This window comes from Saccostrea cucullata, unplaced genomic scaffold (assembly GCF_032062105.1).
Source record: "Saccostrea cucullata isolate Sc308-1 unplaced genomic scaffold, CSIRO_AGI_Scuc_v1 ctg130, whole genome shotgun sequence".
In the NCBI taxonomy this organism is placed as follows: domain Eukaryota; kingdom Metazoa; phylum Mollusca; class Bivalvia; order Ostreida; family Ostreidae; genus Saccostrea; species Saccostrea cuccullata.
Genome location: NW_026939106.1, coordinates 554,897 through 572,830, shown reverse-complemented (window position 1 = coordinate 572,830; position 17,934 = coordinate 554,897). Strand labels below are relative to the sequence as shown.

At 32.8% G+C, this 17,934-nt stretch overlaps 1 protein-coding gene across 2 annotated transcripts in view; it reads right to left on the bottom strand.

Moving 5' to 3' along the window:
• Positions 1-2,440: 2,440 nt before the first annotated feature.
• LOC134252265 (uncharacterized) overlaps positions 2,441-17,934 on the bottom strand; it is a 52,180-nt gene continuing 36,686 nt past the window's right edge. For both annotated transcript variants that reach the window (XM_062734703.1, XM_062734704.1), the window contains 9 exons: positions 13,069-13,244; positions 8,469-8,613; positions 7,938-8,044; positions 7,560-7,701; positions 5,595-7,291; positions 5,234-5,339; positions 4,837-5,097; positions 4,386-4,466; positions 2,441-3,968 (listed from right to left, as the gene is read on the bottom strand). In XM_062734703.1, coding sequence (XP_062590687.1) covers positions 3,802-3,968; positions 4,386-4,466; positions 4,837-5,097; positions 5,234-5,339; positions 5,595-7,291; positions 7,560-7,701; positions 7,938-8,044; positions 8,469-8,613; positions 13,069-13,244 — 2,882 coding nt within the window. In that variant the 3' untranslated portion in view covers positions 2,441-3,801. The remainder of the gene's footprint in view (positions 3,969-4,385; positions 4,467-4,836; positions 5,098-5,233; positions 5,340-5,594; positions 7,292-7,559; positions 7,702-7,937; positions 8,045-8,468; positions 8,614-13,068; positions 13,245-17,934) is intronic.

Genomic DNA, 17,934 nt, shown 5'->3' with positions numbered 1-17,934 from the left:
CACCTTCCAGTCAAATAAATGGTGGAGTTTCATCCTGTGTACCTTTCCAAAGTACCATAAGAAATGATACTTTTTTACTGAAGAAAAAACAACACAGTCACACAAAAAATAGCTTTTATTGACATCTCATACAGAAAGCAAGAAACTGTCAAATATTTTTTTCTTCTATTTTTGAGGAAAAAAACATGAAATTAAGACAACAGATCTGATTTAGTAAAACTAGTTTTGATTCTAATCAATTAAAAAAAAAAGAAGAAAATTTACATTTAAAATAAATTTGAAAAAATATAAAAGAAACCTTTTTTGATATTATTCTCTCCAAATATAAGATTTGTCAATATCGTCAGTGATATGATTATGAACTAAAAAAAATGGATACAGCATATGAAATTCTTATCAATCAATGTAACTAACAAAAGATTAAAGCTATTTTTGTGACCTTTTGTCATATTTTTCAAAAACATTGAATATTCTCAAATTTTTAAAATAAAATAAAACCCCCACTTATAATTCAATTAGTTTCTCTTTTGCACAAAGCTTTCTTTTAATTTGATTATATGCCAAATTCGTTTCTATTTTGATTTTTAAATTTCTAAAATGAAAAATGTTTAATTGTTAAAATTTCAATTGGGAGAAAAATAAAGAACTTCAAGAAATCTGATAAAAACATGCTTGATATGAACAATGAAAGCTTGTAGAAAAAGCACACATACATGAAAGTAGCAACAATATGGCTACAGCAGTTCAACATCTACTCAACCTAATTTTGATAATACTACATTTTTGTTTAATCATCAGATGCCATGTTTTGCTGAACTGAAACTGTTTTGAAAAAAAGAGAATCTTTTTTTATTGATGATCAAATGAAAGTGACAAATTAAATATAGTTTTGTGGTACTGATTCCTTAAGTATGTTTGCATTATTCTTTTTTTTTATACTTGAAATTAAAGGTTGAATAGAAGAAGCATTGCACAACCATATACAATTATAACTCTATTATACAAACATCTTCATATAAAATAAAATATGGTATTTGCACAATAGCTATGGACAATGGAATGTTTTAATTAAATATTTTACTATGTTTCTATCTGAGACATAAGAGGAATGCTAAAAAATTATCTACTAAATTGAAATTGCTAAAATTGTAAATGAGCATGTTATTCCACATGAAAGAATAACTCTGAAACTGACAAAGCATAATGGGTCGATCAATATTATTTTTTTCCCCTTATGTTTCATTTTATTGGCCTTTAACTTAGTGATCTTAAACGCTATATATATTTTTTTCCTTATTACCTTAAAATGTAAAAATTTGTTAACTTTAAAACATAATGATTGAATATCCATCACATAGATGTTTTGACAGACAGATAGACCAATATATGATATTCTAAGGCACAATTCTTATACAGGGCCCATACAAAAAACAAACTTTTTGTTTATCAGTCTTTTTGCAATGTTCATTCATATGGAATGTTGCAAATTAAGTGAAAGAAAGTTGACATGTATTCAATTCTAGAAATTTTGGAATTGCATACATGCCAACTTTCTGATTAAAGTTGGATCCACCTGAATTTACTCTTCGATCCCACTTTCCCTAATTGGGAAAAACAAAATTGCTCTAACATCCTGTTTTGAAAAAATTCAACAAGATTGCAAGATAAAAATTTCCATAAACACAACACTAACATACACATTGGTTTTCTACCCCTTTTTTCAGTAGAAAGCCTGTAAAACAGGAATAATGTTTTAACAATCAAAGACATGATTACAAATGAAATTCCAGCTGCAAGGTATCTGTATAAAGTTTCCTTTAACAGTAACTATGCCACATTCTTAATAATGCTTCATTCAAAAAATCCATTAATTTGTAAAATACATTTAAAGATATTTAAACTTATATTCAATACATTTATGATTAATTATAATATACATATAAATTTGTACATAAAATGTTGCCCATGGACCAAAAATGTATGTTTTTAAAACTTTCCCCCAAAAGAAAATTTAAAATAATTTGAAATCTTGCAATTTGATGTATATTTTAAAATATTTTAATGACAAATATATAATTATTATGTAATTTTATCCAAAAAACAATTATGGAAACCCAAATATGGGGAAAAGTTTTATGCATATGAAACATCAATTTAATCCCTGAAACCAAATCAAACTAAATCATTTTTTTTCTTTAAATTTGAACTTAACAGTTTAACTTTGGTATCATAGAATTGGATACATTAAATTTCATGTAATCTTACTTTTTCTTTATGTATTTAAACCACAATATGATCCTTATATCACCATTTTTGGTGGCCCCACTAAATTCAAGATAATAAAAAATTTGACTGTATTGAACTTTTTAAAATTTCAAAAATGCAAATATTTTTTGCATCTAAATAATTTTTTTTTTAACATATCATTTATATTTCTTAAATATTGCAAAATATTTGAGAAGAGGTGCATTTTTTAGTACACCAGACATACATATTTCAAAGAGATCCAAAAAATTTTCATATGAAATGTATACTGGTCTAATAATAATTTTAACATTTAAAGTAAACAAGTAAAATTGTAAGTATGTAAGGTTTTATAATTATCCGTAGAGCAAAAAAGTTATGTTGTTTCTCTTCTTTCCCTTTGTTTTTTCTTAATTTTTCTTTGCCCCGAAAAAGGGACAGAGCATATCTCAAAAATTTGACATTTTGTATTGTTTTTTTGTTGGTCAAATATATGGCATTTATAGTGACCAACCCATACCCTCATTCATTTCATGCACAAAACAACATAATAGTAAATTGATGTACTGGACCAAATACAGACTGTAATTGAAATTTGTGACAATCAAAGAGCAATAAGTATACTTCACAATTCAGCTATGTTGGTCCAAGACACCAATCTGGTAAAGTAATTCAACTTTTTTTTTATAATAGTAATTCAGCATACATAAATATATTTATAATAAAAATACGTAAATAACAACAAAAATAAAAAGGAAAAAAAAAAAATCAGTTTCATTTACAAGTTTGCACTTGTAGACAATATGGAATCTAAAATATGTATTTAAAAAAATATTTTTATAAACTTCTTTACATTTTCAAAAAGAAAATGTTTCCATTTGACCTTTAAAAAAAATTGTAAAGTTAGTAAAATGTGTATTTCTTTCACCTCCCATCTGGGTGGTGAAAAGTCTAATTGCACAGTGACTGTTAGTAATTTTAAAAAAGTTCACATCAATTATATCTTCATTTTGGCAAACAATGAAAACATCATATTATGCAAAACCTTTCAGAAAAAAAATCTCTAAAACACATCAATCCCTTTCAGAATTGAAACATGGGATTGAGAGTTTCAGCTGTTTTCATCGCAAAAATTCATACACTAAAAAAAAAAGCTAACTTAAATTAACAATTAAAAGCATAAAAGTTGATATATAATGGATTATCAGTTCCAAAATAGGAACCTTGTCAAAAATGAAGTGATTTAAATGAAAAAATGTAACGATATCCCCTCCCCCTGACCACACTACATTTCACTCCATTGACAGCTTGTTCATATATTACATCTAAAACTAATCTTGTCCAAAGTCTGGACAATTGTCGAGTTCATATGTTAAGCTGTGAATAAAGCAATATGTAAGTGTTACTCAACGCAATCACCAGGATTTCAAGTGGTACATGTATATAAAGAACAGATTCTCGTCATACATGTATAAAAACAAATTTGAGTCAGTAATGTTCAGAACCATGCAGGCACGCTCTACTAAATTTCGAGGTTCTGAACCGTGACGACACGTTCTACTGAATTTCGAGGTCCAGTTTGTCGAAGAGCTGGTGGACTTCCTGGATCTCCATGTTGATCTTCATCTTCCTCATCAGCTGTTTGTGCCACATACTACAATGGCGGCATTCTGGCATTACACTGAACAGTTCCTGGATGCGCTTAATGGGGTCCACTCCTTGTGCTAAAAATATATCAAAGTCAATTTTAATTCACATACCAGTATTAATTTGCATATTTGGTCTTCCAGGGACAGTTTATGCTATGTAATTCAATATGGTAAAGGAGATTGCCCACATTTACCTTTTTTTACTGTTGAACATTAATTCAAAGAAAAGGTGCAAAAATATTTTGGTGTACAATATACAGTGCTAGGGATTAACAATTTTGATCAATTAATTATAAATATAATTTGTTATGTCCCTTAGATAATACTGTTAAGAATGACAAAGAATGAAATTAAAATCACTACACTGTTAGCCTGAATTCATTAAGCATTTACACCACAGCTATGATTTACTGTACAATCTTCTGTAAGAGTTACTGTTCTTGTCTACATGGCCTAGGACTACACATGTATTACTGTACACTGTATACTTACCAATCAACTGGGCCTGGAAAATGTGAATCATCTTCTGCCTCAGTGTCTCCAGAGTGGCAGGATCTCTTAAGTTTAACAGATCTAAATAAAAAATCATAAGTAATAACATTTTACATTCAAGCAATGGATACACTACAAATTGGTAAAGATTTTAGCATAAAAGAATGTCTTCATAACATGTTCTATTCCATGGGGCAGAACTGAAAAATATGACAAATTTCCTCCAATAGCTTATAACATTTACTTCTTTATACAGTATACTGGTGATATTTGATATTGTTTTCATTTCAACCACAGTGCATGACGTCATAGTTTTTTTTTTTTTTACAAGAAAGGTGTGATGTCAAATAAAGAGGATTCATATAAAATAGCAGAGCTTTTTGCCAAAAAACATAAAGAGGTTTACTTCTATTTCATACAGAAAATTGATCTACAAGTATAGTTGAGTTACCTGTGCTCAAGAACAAGATGATGGAGAGGAATGTTTCCTCCATTGGAGTCATGTTCAGCTGGCTGAGCTGTTCTCCACATTGGAGCAGACGTAACTTGAAGAAGTACATTGGGTTGTTGGGAGAAAGTGTCCAGTTCCAGAAATACTGGAATCGTTTGGACTCTTTGTCATAATAATTGTTGGCAGCCACAATGATTCCAATATGGAAGCAGTTCATCAAACATAGCTCAGTGGCATCTTCAGAGTTGATGTTTTCAAATCCTACACCAAAAGGAAATGAAACCATCTTCCATCAACTTCCATGTTTTGTTAATATTTGATTACTTGACAGAAATAAACATTGCATCAAATGGAAATTTTCTCAGAAAAAATACAAGGGGCCATAATTTGTATATACCTGGAACAGTTCTAATGAAGTTCATGAATGAGACGATATTTCTGATCACTCTTCTCTGCACATGGTTCCAGTGACTTTCCTCTTTTCCAAAAGCAGGCCACTGACTCTGAAATGAAAAATATACAAAATGTACTGAATACAATCAAACCTTGTTATAATCTCAAACCCATTATAATCCCATTAATGGGACCAAGAAAAAACTTTGAGATATTCAAGGATTCAAAATATCCATGGTAAAAATACTTATAGAATAAGGGGTAGGGACTCAAAATCACTAACATAACCATGATATTAGAGATATTGGTTTTCAAGGTTGACACATAAAAGACTTTCAAGTCACATGGTTGTTTCTAATTCTTACCTTCAGTAAGTCATCGTATGAATGCTTTTTGCTCTCATCACAGGAAGCCACAAATTTGGAGTACCCTGCTACCAGGTGGTTGGTGAAGGCGATCATGTCTTCTGATGGTGGACCCTGAGCTAACAGTCTCAGTGGCTCATTCCAATAGGCCTGAGATTTCATCATGCTGTAGTTCTCACACTGAAAGTCTTTCCCGTTTTCAGCATAAAACCCAGCATTTGCCATGTTTCCATATTGTAGCCCCATGGCATTGCAGGCTTTACGCTTCTGGCCGCAGCTGTTTGGGTAGAAAGCTTCGTTTGAGTCATCGCTGTTGTCATGGTAACCTCGAGGAGAGGATTCTGGGCTTGAGCAATACTCGGGTGCACCTCTTCTGTAGTTCTGCAATGTCTTCAAAATGACGTGTCTGTCAAAGTCCGTTCTAGAAAAAAATCCACTGGCATTGGCATCTTCTGAGTAGTTCTGTACATTATCATCACAATTCATGAACATTTGATTGATTTTCATCTGAGCTTTCATGTCAGCATAGGGAAGTTCTTGGCTGTGGTTATTATCCGCCATCATGCCTCCTGCTGGGGGTCCCTGAGCGTATGTGTTTTGGGGGTAGGGCATCATGGGGCTGTATCTGTTGTTGGAGGGAGATGTGGGGTAGCCAGGGCTGGCCACTGGGGGCGAGTTAGCATGGTAGTGGTTGGCTTCCGATGGAGAGTTCTGGTATTGGCATGGGGAGTATGGGGATGACTGCTGCTGATACTGAGGAGATGGGGGCATGCAAGGAGGGGAGTGGGGGCCATAGGAATGCTCAGGGGATGTCTGACCACTGTAGTGGTGTGGGGATCCATTGCCGTACTGGTAGACTGGACTTGGGTAGCTGACATTGTTAGAACAGCTGGAATGGGCGGGTGAAGTTTCCACATTCAACTGACCATACCCATCATTCTGAAGCATTTGGTTGTTGAAATCATTTATCTGTTGTTTAAACTGCTTTGGTGAAGGGATGGGAAAGTTGGGCACAGAGGATTGGTTATTCATCATGCAAGCCTGATGTTGCATTCCATTGTCTGAAGAGAAGTTCTGATTGGGCACTTGTTCTGGAATGCCCTGCATGCAACTTTTCTTGGGTCCCATTGGGTTCTGCTCCTGGGAAAGGTATGCTAAAATGTCATCCATGTCATCTTCTTCATACACAACATTATTGCTCTGAATGGCAGAATTTTGGACCGGCATGGTGTTGCTGACCGACATGGCTGTCTGGGAAGTTGTTACACTGGATACCATTTGTTGTTGAGCAACAGACTGGGCAATCTCCTGATGCCAGTTGATGTTGGAGGTCCTCTGATTCTGAGACCAGTGCATGTCATGTTGACCTGAAGTTGACCAGCTCTCTGTGTATGGGATGGAGAAAGACTGAGCTGGGCTGCTGTAGGTTGCCTTGGGCAAGTTGACCTCTGCAGTGGAGCTGTTGAGAGATGTAGCAGACAGGGTTGAAAGGTCACAGTTGGCAGGTTCAGCCTTGACCTTGGAGAGGTCGAACATGTTGTCGGTGACCTGGTGTCGGGAGGGGGAGGATCCTGGGGAGAAGTTGAGGGTGGGGGATGGAATGGGAGAAATGGAGGGAGATTCTGTAGCATCTGCAGCATTTGCAGAATTGTTGGTTTCTGTGGTTTCGGCTTTCTTGGGACGACCCATCTTTATAGCTAAAATAAAATAAATAGAACTGATTAATGATTCAAAATGACTTTAAAATAGAAGATCACGCTGACATTATGCACATAAATCTTAGTTCAGGCAAATCAATTCAACATTTTAAAAGCAATTTCAAAGTTTCAAAAATTGTTTGATTTTAATTTATATCAATGAAATCAATACTACACTCTTCATGGAATCTCACATTGGATTACCCTATTTATTAGAGATACACTGAATTAAAACATATTTTTTTCAAAAGACTATCTATTGCCCTACCTTCTCTGGACATGCCAACACTGATGCACTTTTGGTAACGACAGTATCGGCAATTGTTGCGATTTCGTGGGTTGATTGTGCATTTCTTCTCACTTTTGCACAGGTAACTTTGGTTTTCTACTAACCCACGGCGAAAAAATTTCTGAAAAATGATCAATTATCATAAAAATGAATTTGAAAATAAAACATTTATTCAATCTAGTGTAACAATGTTGTGGAATTAACTCCCTTTAACTAAAATTTTAAAATGAACACATTTTGAGACACATCTTAAAAGGCCATGGAACTTTTTTTTTCAAAACTAGATATGCTTTTCTTCAAAAAATGAAAATTTGCAATAATTTACATTGGCAGAAGATCTTCAAACAGCCTCATTACCTTACACCCTTCACATGTATTCACTCCAAAATGAATTCCGTTGGCTATGTCCCCACAGACTTTACACAAAACTTGGCCATCGGCTGGCTGGACTGTTTCTGGTTTTTCTAAAAACAGAGAAGTTTAATTTTTAATATTGCACATGAAAGTTCAACCATCAATTTCCGTCATTTTATATATATATCTCATGAGAGAACAATATCTAATGTCAGAATTTCTCTCCAGATAAAGACTTGCTTCAAGAAAATAACACAATGTACAAAAACTGGATAAGGTTTTAATTTACAAGAATATTCTGTGACAGATGTATATCAAACAAAGCAGCGAGTTTTGATACTACTTGTATTATTACGTCACCATAGTATTATGATGAGGTTGGATTAAACTATTGACTCAGGCAACAGTACTGTCAGAGATAAAATATCAATGAAACACACTTATCCAATAATTTTCCTAATGAAATCATTTACTGGTACAACAAAATTTTATATTAAAGACTCTAAAAATACTTTACAAAAATGATCAAATCACCTTTTCTGCACATGCCCGCCATAAGACAGCGCTGATAACGGCAATATTGGCAGCGAATTCGGCCCTGTTTGGCGATGTCGCAATTGCCATTACACTGACAGGTGAAAGTGGGCTCACCATCTTTTGTGCATCTTATGTAAAAACTCTGAAAAATAAAGAGGAAAAATTAAAATAAGAGGTCTCTGGACAATACATTTGACTTGAAATCATTATAATAATACTTATATACACCTTAGCAATTTCCTATAAATATTTAGCAATTTCCCATAAACCACTCATACATGCTTTAATTAAAAAAGTCAATTTTTTTTTGTTCCAGATGAGATTACATTTTAAAGCAGATCCAGTAATGGAGCTTTTAATTAACTTTCATTCATTCATCAATTAAAGAATATGATAATTAAAGGACCAAGAGAATCAATGAAAACTTTGAAAATACAGTACCATTTTCAATTACCAAGGATTCTCAATATATAATTCTATTAGATCATGTCTAATATGAAACAGATTACAGTGATAGCAGCCAAAGTAGGAAAATCACCCCTGCATGCTATAAATGATTATCAATGATTTCCTATAAAACACAAAGAGATGCACTGAAACAAAGAAATATATGTTGAAAGAAAGATACATTTCAGAAAGGTGCTCTTTGAATGAATGTTTTTTTTTTGGGGGGGGGGGGGTAAATCTTCAAAGTGCAATTTAAAAAAAAGAAATAAAATACTGGATAAACAATCCCTTGAAGATCTAATAATGTTGGCCATAGAGTTCTAATAATGTTGAATAATTAAAGTAGTTATTTTAAAAAAGGAGAAAATTTTACAGATCATACCAGGGATTCAAACCCTGAACTCTTTGTCAGGTTTCTCTACCAAGTGAGCTATCTGGTCACCAGCAACTGAACCTATCTGACTACCACAACCCTCCCTCTTAAAGGTCTTCACCTCTAAAGACACAAACCAATGCTCTTTGATAGATACCTTTCACCTGTCACTTCTAGAGCGAGGCATATGGCAAGGAGAAAATGTATGAAAAAGATGACCATTTTAGCACTGGACCCTTGAACTTAGACAGGTGCTTTACCAACTGAGTCATCTGGCCTGGGGGCCATAAAACTTAGACAAGCTCACTTTTGATCTCGGTCTCACTTTTACCAAAGGAACATATAGTGGAAAAGTGAGACTGAGATCAAATGTGAGCTCATCCAGGTTCTATGGCCATAAAACTTAGACGAGCTAATTTTTCATCTCAATCTCACTTTTCCACTACATAATGCTTTGTCAGAGATCAAAGTTAGTGCATGAGCTATGCACTTACACCTTTAAAGTTTACAGTTTAACTTTAATATCTCCAACATTGATATCACAAATATCATGGATATATGCAAGAGATTTGGAAGTCCCAGCCACTTGTTCTATATTAAGCATTTACCCTTGGTATCTCAAATCCTCACATGTAAATTGAAGTTAAATTTCTCTTGAGATCCCATTAAGTTTGAGACAATAAGGTTTGACTGTATCAACATTTTGTTACAATTTACGGAAGCAATGCTGTTTAGAATGTTAATAGGTCATTCATTATCAAGCAAAAAAGGGAATTTTTGAGCTGACCTCTGATTATTTAAAAATTCTCTTCAAGTACACAAACTTATTTCATTACTACCAATCTTATGGGTCAAATCCATATATAATGTGGGTCACACAACCATAGCACAAATGATAAAAGGGTGTATTCTTGGAAGGTTTTCAGACACCATATTTCCCAGAAATTAAACTAAATTGAAGATGCAATAATTAAAAATTCTCCTTACAAAACCGGTCTTTTGTGTTATTCCACAGGGACAAATAATTGACCTCGATCTGAGTATAGAGTTTATTCAGGATAACATTAGTAAACTTAGCTACAAATATATTGACCTTTTATCACATTTGTTTGAATACCAATGAAAACGGCTTTTAATAGGGTTTCTCTGAAACCCATTGCAGTGAGCTAAAAACAGCAATTTCTTGTTTGGATATCATCCATAAAAATCACATGTTCTCTAATGAGAGCAGATAGGGATTTTAAAAAAAGTTTGAAGGATAAATACAAGTACATAAATGTCTTTTTAAAGGCAAAGAAATCGGTCAAATTTAAATGGAGAAATATTAAGCATGTGAAGACATGCAGGCTACTTGTTTATTTCACAGCTATGGAGAATTTCTGTGTTGATGCAATTTTTTTTTTTGCATTCTGTTCTTTGGGTATTGATGTTTGCAGACTCACTGATGCATGGCATTAGAATCTATAGTTACCGCACTCGTAATGTGTGCAAGCCAACAAACTAATTGTCATAATGGCTATATAATCTAGTGAATACTGCAGCTTCTAAAGGAAACCCTCGTAATACAAAAAACAACATATATCGATTTTTCAAAGCAATAGCTATTTTATTTTTTTTTTTCAACTTGTTAATTGTTGGAATTGGTAAAAGACAAACATTTGCGTTTGGTACTAAAAAGTCAGAAACCGTGCAGCGAGTGAACTTGCGGTTAAACCCGATGTAAAATTGCGAAATCCCCCAAGGGGATAGAATTTCAAACATATTCCACTATTTAATCTAATAATTGCAATCTGAAAGAAACAAGTCTCCATCTAAACCCATTTAAGTAAATATTTTCGTAGACAGAGTCAACCACAAGAGAAAGATCATCTTTCAGCACAAAAAGTTTAAAATAACACTCAAAGACATCAAAACCTCATTCAATTTTAAGAAATCCCAAATTATTTCTAAAGGTTTGCTGTTTTCTAGGAACTTGATAGCGTTTCTGGTCAGACGATGTTCCTTTTTTTTAAAAATATGAATTGATTTCATGTTTTAACCAAAAATATGAAAAATACAAAAAGTTAAAAAAAAAGTAAAAAAAAATACTTTAACTTTGCAGTTTTAAAGTGTACTGGAATAAACTTTCTGATGACCACAGGTCAACCTCCTACAGAGTAGTACAGAATCTAGTTCAGAAATCAATCAATAGTTCAATTGATTTACGAGGAGACTCTTCTAGAAAATTTTTTAAATAAACTAACATATTGATACGCTAAGAATTAAGCTCTCGATTCAAGTAGCTATATAGCTCCTTAGATTCTGAGATATACAAATAGAACAAATTTGTAGGAATTGGTAGGATTATGTTATTTTGTTAATAAATACAAAGGTTATTTTGAATGTAGAATCATTTTTCAGTTGAACATAAGGAGTAAAACAACTTATTTGACATTGTACAGACCATACGAGATTCAAAATATTACATATATTTTTCAAAACACTATGAAAGGGAACATGACTAAAAGTGAAAAAAACTAACTGGACTAAGTCTACAGTTGAACTTCAGTGAAAACCTGAATATCTTGAAAACCAGGGTTAAATTTATTTAAGTGAGACAGCAATTCAAACAACTTTTTCTTGATACTTTTTAACCCTTATAATATTATCTCAAATTCTAGCTTGGATATCTCAAAGTTTATTCTTGGTTTCCTTGAGTTCAAGATAATCAGAATTGACTGTATATAAAGATTCAAATTTTAAAAATATCATTGGGGGTGGGGGTGGTTAAATGTGCATTATTTTTTCTCATTTGAAGCAGACATTGTGTATTTAAAAGGTTATACTTTAACGACTGATATCGAGGAACCATTCACAATATAATTCATAAACAATACGATATTAAATGTAAAACTTCATACTTATTCTTAATTTTCCTATTTCAAATAAAATTGTCTTGGCTAATATCACTGTGAGAGAGGCGCTCAAGAGAACTTCCTATTGAGGTACCGGTACATCCATTTGAATTTTGTCTTTTCAGAGCAGTTTTATGCCAAGTTGCAGTTGAATAATTAATTGTCATTAATGTCATTGCAGGAATACAGCTGCACTATTCAAAGGGAATATTCTGACATATTTTAAAGGTCAATGTGATTAATGGTTGGAAAAGAGCCAGGCACCCCAGCCTGGAAGTATTTATGGATTTGATAATCTTACATGTAATAAAAATATTTAAGTCAAGAGAACTCAACAAGCCATGAAGAAAAATCTCATAAAAGCTTTCAATTTTTCAAAAGAAATGAAAAGCAGGAAAAGAGAGTTTCTAGAAATAAAGTTACGCTGATCGAATATTTAAGAGCTGTTGACCTCAAGTTCATTTCAATAAAAAATAGGAAATGAGTGAATCTTGTTGTCGAATAACAAGGCAATATTGACACAGAAAAGGGACATTTTTCCATTGCCGGGGTGTCCAAAATATACCAACACATAAAAATGAAATATGCTGTAAGACTGATCCAAGATTAAATATCGCAAGAGTAAAATCAACATCTGATTAAAAAAAATCCCGCTAAAACACATAGAAACGCAGAAATCTCATTATAGTCAGGAACGCACATGTGACACAATGTTCCGCAGAGCACCGAGGGTATTTATAAGATACATTACCTTGCAGAGCAGGCAGACAAGAGCCCCAAAGTAGTAGCCACTGGCTCGGTCCCCACACAAAATCTTATTATAGTCAAGAACGCACATGCGACACAATGTTCCGCAGAAAACTGACTGTATTAGATACATTACCTTGCAGGGCAGGCAGACAAGAGCCCCAAAGTAGTAGCCACTGGCTCGCTCCCCGCAGACCACGCAGATCTTGAATTCCTTGTCCTCCTCAGGGGTACAGTCGTCCGGTCTCTCTAATTTAATATCAGTGGGAAAAGCCACATCGTCGTCTAATCTAGAGGGCAGACCATACGGACCTGTGGAAAATACAGAAAAGTCCTTAAAATGTGGTGCTTATTTGTAACACTTTCATAACATCTGTAGATAGCCCAAATTTTGTTACTCTTTATTTTTGGGAGATAGTAATATTGAATTTATGAGCGTCAGGGAGGTACAGAAAGTCTTAAAATGTGTTGCTCGTTTGTAACAGTTTCATAAATACTGTAAATCACCTTTTATTCGCGAGAACTTTATTTTCGCGTACTTACGCGAGACAGTGTGCTCGCTAAAATGTGTTTCCTTAAGATTATATAGAGCAATAACCACAATTCGTGAAAATTTTGTCTCGCTAATCAAGAGTCAATTATCATAAAAAAATTTAGTGATCTACAGTACTGTAGTCACCAAAATTTTGTTACTCATTATATTTGCGAGATAATAGTATAAAACTCAAAGTCACTGAGACCTGTGAATTTACTAGTTTTGCTATATCTGTAATTTGTTATATCCATGTAAAGAATTTGTTAAATTTATACAGGTGGAGATCCAAAATACTTCGCTATATCCATGCATTCCTAATATCCGTGTTTGTACTAAATGGGTTTTACTGTACTGAATTTATAAGTGTCAAGGAGGCATTTTTCACCCATTCTTGTCATTGTTCTTCATAATTTTTAATACACGTTATAAAGTTATATTGGATAAGGTTATTTTCTGAGCAAACTGCTTCATGTACATGTAATTAAAACGTAAAAAAACAACAACAAACATTCTCGCAAATAAAAAGTGATTTACTGTACAATAAAATATCATTATAAATTGTTAAGGACTATAAAACTATTACTTTTTGCACTTGAGAAAGAGAGCTAAAGAGCAAAATACTTAAAATGAATACATGTATATAAATAGAAGAATGTGATACATTAAAAAACTGTCCTTCACTTGTCAGTTTACAATTTATGAAGGTAACACTTATATAAAAGAATGTTTTAACACAAATACTTCCACAGTAACTACCTGTACCTCATACAAAGGATACAAAGCTACTGAAAAACCAGTGATTTTAGACGCTAGCTTACAACTGAAAAGAATGGACATCATCTTTAAAATAGCCATAACTTGACCCTGCATGACCTCTCAGATGTTTTCAGGGGTCAAAATTAAAGCAAAACAACTATAATCATCAAAATCCAATCAAGCAGTGGAAAATTAAGTATGGAGGTTACTGTCCAAGTATTCCACCTTTACTTAAAATTATTAGCATTAAGTTAGATAGGAGTCCCAAAGGAGTGATGGAGGCCCATTGCTTTTAAAGAACAAAGAGACACAAGGATACTGACCTATTTAAATCCACTGTTTTTAATAAATGCTCGTAATTATATATTATTTGTCTATACCTATAGATCTTGATAGCTTTAATTTTGTATAAATAAAAAATAAATCAAAGGAGAGGGCTAAAATAGGCTTTGCCTGCTGCCCAATCCCATTCACTTATGTGAATAAAATTTTGTATAAATCTTGATAGCTTAGTGTGAAGAGGGTACCCGACACACGCTGTGAGGGTACCTGCAGGTTCAAAACCCAGCAGTCCCCCCTTTTTTGATCTTATAATAAAATTTAATGAAATATAAGGATAACAAAAATAGTATTCTAGCTCAAAAGTCTATAGAAACAATACAAGTTCAAAGCAAAGCAAACACAGGCCTATGAAAACATCAGAGGTGGGATTAGGTGCCATGGAGGAGTGAGCTTTCCCTGTTGACCTATCACACCAAATGTGTGACCTTTATCATGATTGGGCAAAGAGAAAAAAATGTAGTGTAAAAGTAATAACCTAGCTAACATTTTCTTAAGTCATAATAAGTTTTGCACCAAGAGGTATGAGAGAGAAATTTTGTATATTAAATAAAATTTTGTTTAATTTACAATTTGAGAATTTAAAAGTCCTGACAAATTAACTTATGCTATCTGAATATAAACTGTTTGAAAACCAAGTGTCAATTATGGAGACATTATTAATGAGTTAGAAAAGTGCAATGATTTATGGCTGAAAAATGTAGAAAAAGTGCATTTTTGAGAAACTTTCACAATGTACATTACACTGTTGTTAAAGTGCTCTGTGGCGACAAAGCATTCATTTTAATATTGAATAACTTGAGTTCAATTTTAAGCAAATTGATCGAAATTCAAACATCAATAAAATGAAAGGAAATATTACATAATTATGAAAAATATGAAAATCTAATTCATGGAAAATGATATGCTGAAGTTGTCTGCAAGTGTGCCCATATTTTTAATGGCCCTTGTAAATCAAATCAAACTTTAATAGTCATCTATAATTTTTAAAATGGAATGTTTAGAACTTCAGATCAAATATAAATTGCCTAAATTTAATTGAATTCAATGCATTCATATGCCATAGTAAAATGACATTTTAAATGATTTTAGTCCTCTATCAAAGAGGTCCTCTGGCACGTGACATTGCATGCATGCACAAAAATATAATCAGCTTTAAAATTTGACACTTCCACACTCATTGTATACATTTGTGTAATTTTGATCGACTTAAAAAAAAAAACAACAACTAGTTGGGTAGACATAAACTCATTACTGCATTTAGTCCTTTTAAATTTTTTTTCAAAATTTAATTCGCTTGTTTGTGACAATGTTTACTCCTACACCAACTTACTTAATAGGTATTTGAAGGTTGGTATAATTTCCTCTGACTCATTATTTATTTTTGGTTTATGCAAATCTATTTTGTAAATACGGAATAAAATAAAAAAAAAATTAAAATGAAGTTTGTTGTCTCCCCCTTCTTTATAATTCATATTCTAGATAAATATTTATCATATATTTTTATGCTATTTCTATTTTAAAATTGAGCAGTAGAACATAATAAATACATTGCGAACATGTTTTTGAACTCCAAAACTGGAATTTCCAGCTTGTATTGAAATGTAAGCGTTAGTTTTCATGATAAGAATCGCCTATCCTGCCTCAAAATAGAAACTTCCAATGACAACATACGGGGAATATTGTATAGGGTTGTACCTCTGCTAGACACACAAATTAAAACCCTACAGTCTCAACATGAATACAAACCCTAAGCATTACACCCTTAACATGATATTCTATACTAAACTTCAATTTACTTTGACCCTGCCATTTAATCAAATACGGAAAATCCTATCACCCGAGCATTAATCAATAAAATTCATGAAACTATTGATACTTTATCTAGCAGTTGTGTGAGAGAGTTTTACGCTCGCTGTTCCACCATATTGATTCATATCTTATCTATTGCTAATAAATTTAATTATTTTAATGGTTACCTGCGAATTTTTTTTTCTACTTTTAAAAACCTGAGCAAACTTGCCACCAAAATAATCTATTAAAACCTGAAGTTTATTCCATTTTCAATAAATTGTCATTACCCATCCCAACACTTACACATATATTAAATCATAATTCAAAAACATATTTCATAACAAATTAAAATTTACTTCGTTTAAATATTTCCACTTTCACATCTTTGCTTTATTTGATCTCTCCTCTGACTTCATCTGTTAAAAAATTGTTTTATTTATCAAATTTTCTGTGTAACAGAGGGAAAAATTTATGGCCGGACCAGAAATTGAACCAAGGACCCCTACATTACAAGTCTAACCACTGAGTTACCCTGACTGATATCCAATGTTCATGAACCAAAACCACTACATTCCTCCCTCTTTAAATCACACAACCCAGATTCCTTGACCCCTTGCAACTCAGCTGGACTTTCACTTGCGAGGGGCATTCAATGGTACCAATTGTTGACAAGAAAGCCCTGGAATCAAACTCCATACCCTTTATCAGGCATTTTAACCACTGCACCATCCAAACCACTAACCATCTGCAATTGATCTCTACATTTTGAAATTGAAATTCGAATAAGAATTTATTGCTTCAGTCCATGTGTCCTTAACCAAATAACCATGGTTCAATTTGAGGCCACAGCCTTATCATCTGGAAACTAGCAATTTCTTTTCAAGTACTTGTATATATTATGCTTTATAGCATCAAATATATATGACAAGTGGTCAAGAAGTTCAAAGTTCATCTGCACTCAAAATGGTATGGCAAGAAAGCAAGCATCAGTGCTTTCTGCATTTATTTCTATATTTTGCAAATTAAGACAGAATCTCAGGTGATTACTCAAATTAATCACACAGAAGGGACAAGAAATAACTTTCCACAACTTCAGAAACTTTGGATTTTTTTTCCACATCAAAAGTATATTATATGATGCTTAACAATATATCATTGCATTGAGTTAGACATATAAATTTCATATAAAATGGTCAAAATATTTCAAAGAGCACTTTAAACTTTCCATTTTAATTCCAATTCATGCTCAAACAGAGGCATTGGGTTATTATCTACAGTGAAACCTGCTTGTCTGATACAATATTCAATTCAAGTCCTTTTTAGTAATCTTCAATTGTTATATGTTGTCTAATCCAGTTAATATCTTGGAACCAATAGTGGCTAAAATAAGACAAGTTTTACTATATACAGTAAAACTTGTTATAACAATTCACTCCTGTGACCTATAAATTACTTTTGCTATATTTGTAATTCGTTATATCCATATCAGGAATTTGTTAAATTATACAGCTGGGAATCCAAGATAACTTCTCTATAACTGTGAATTTGCAATATCAGTGTTTGTGCTAAACAAGTTTT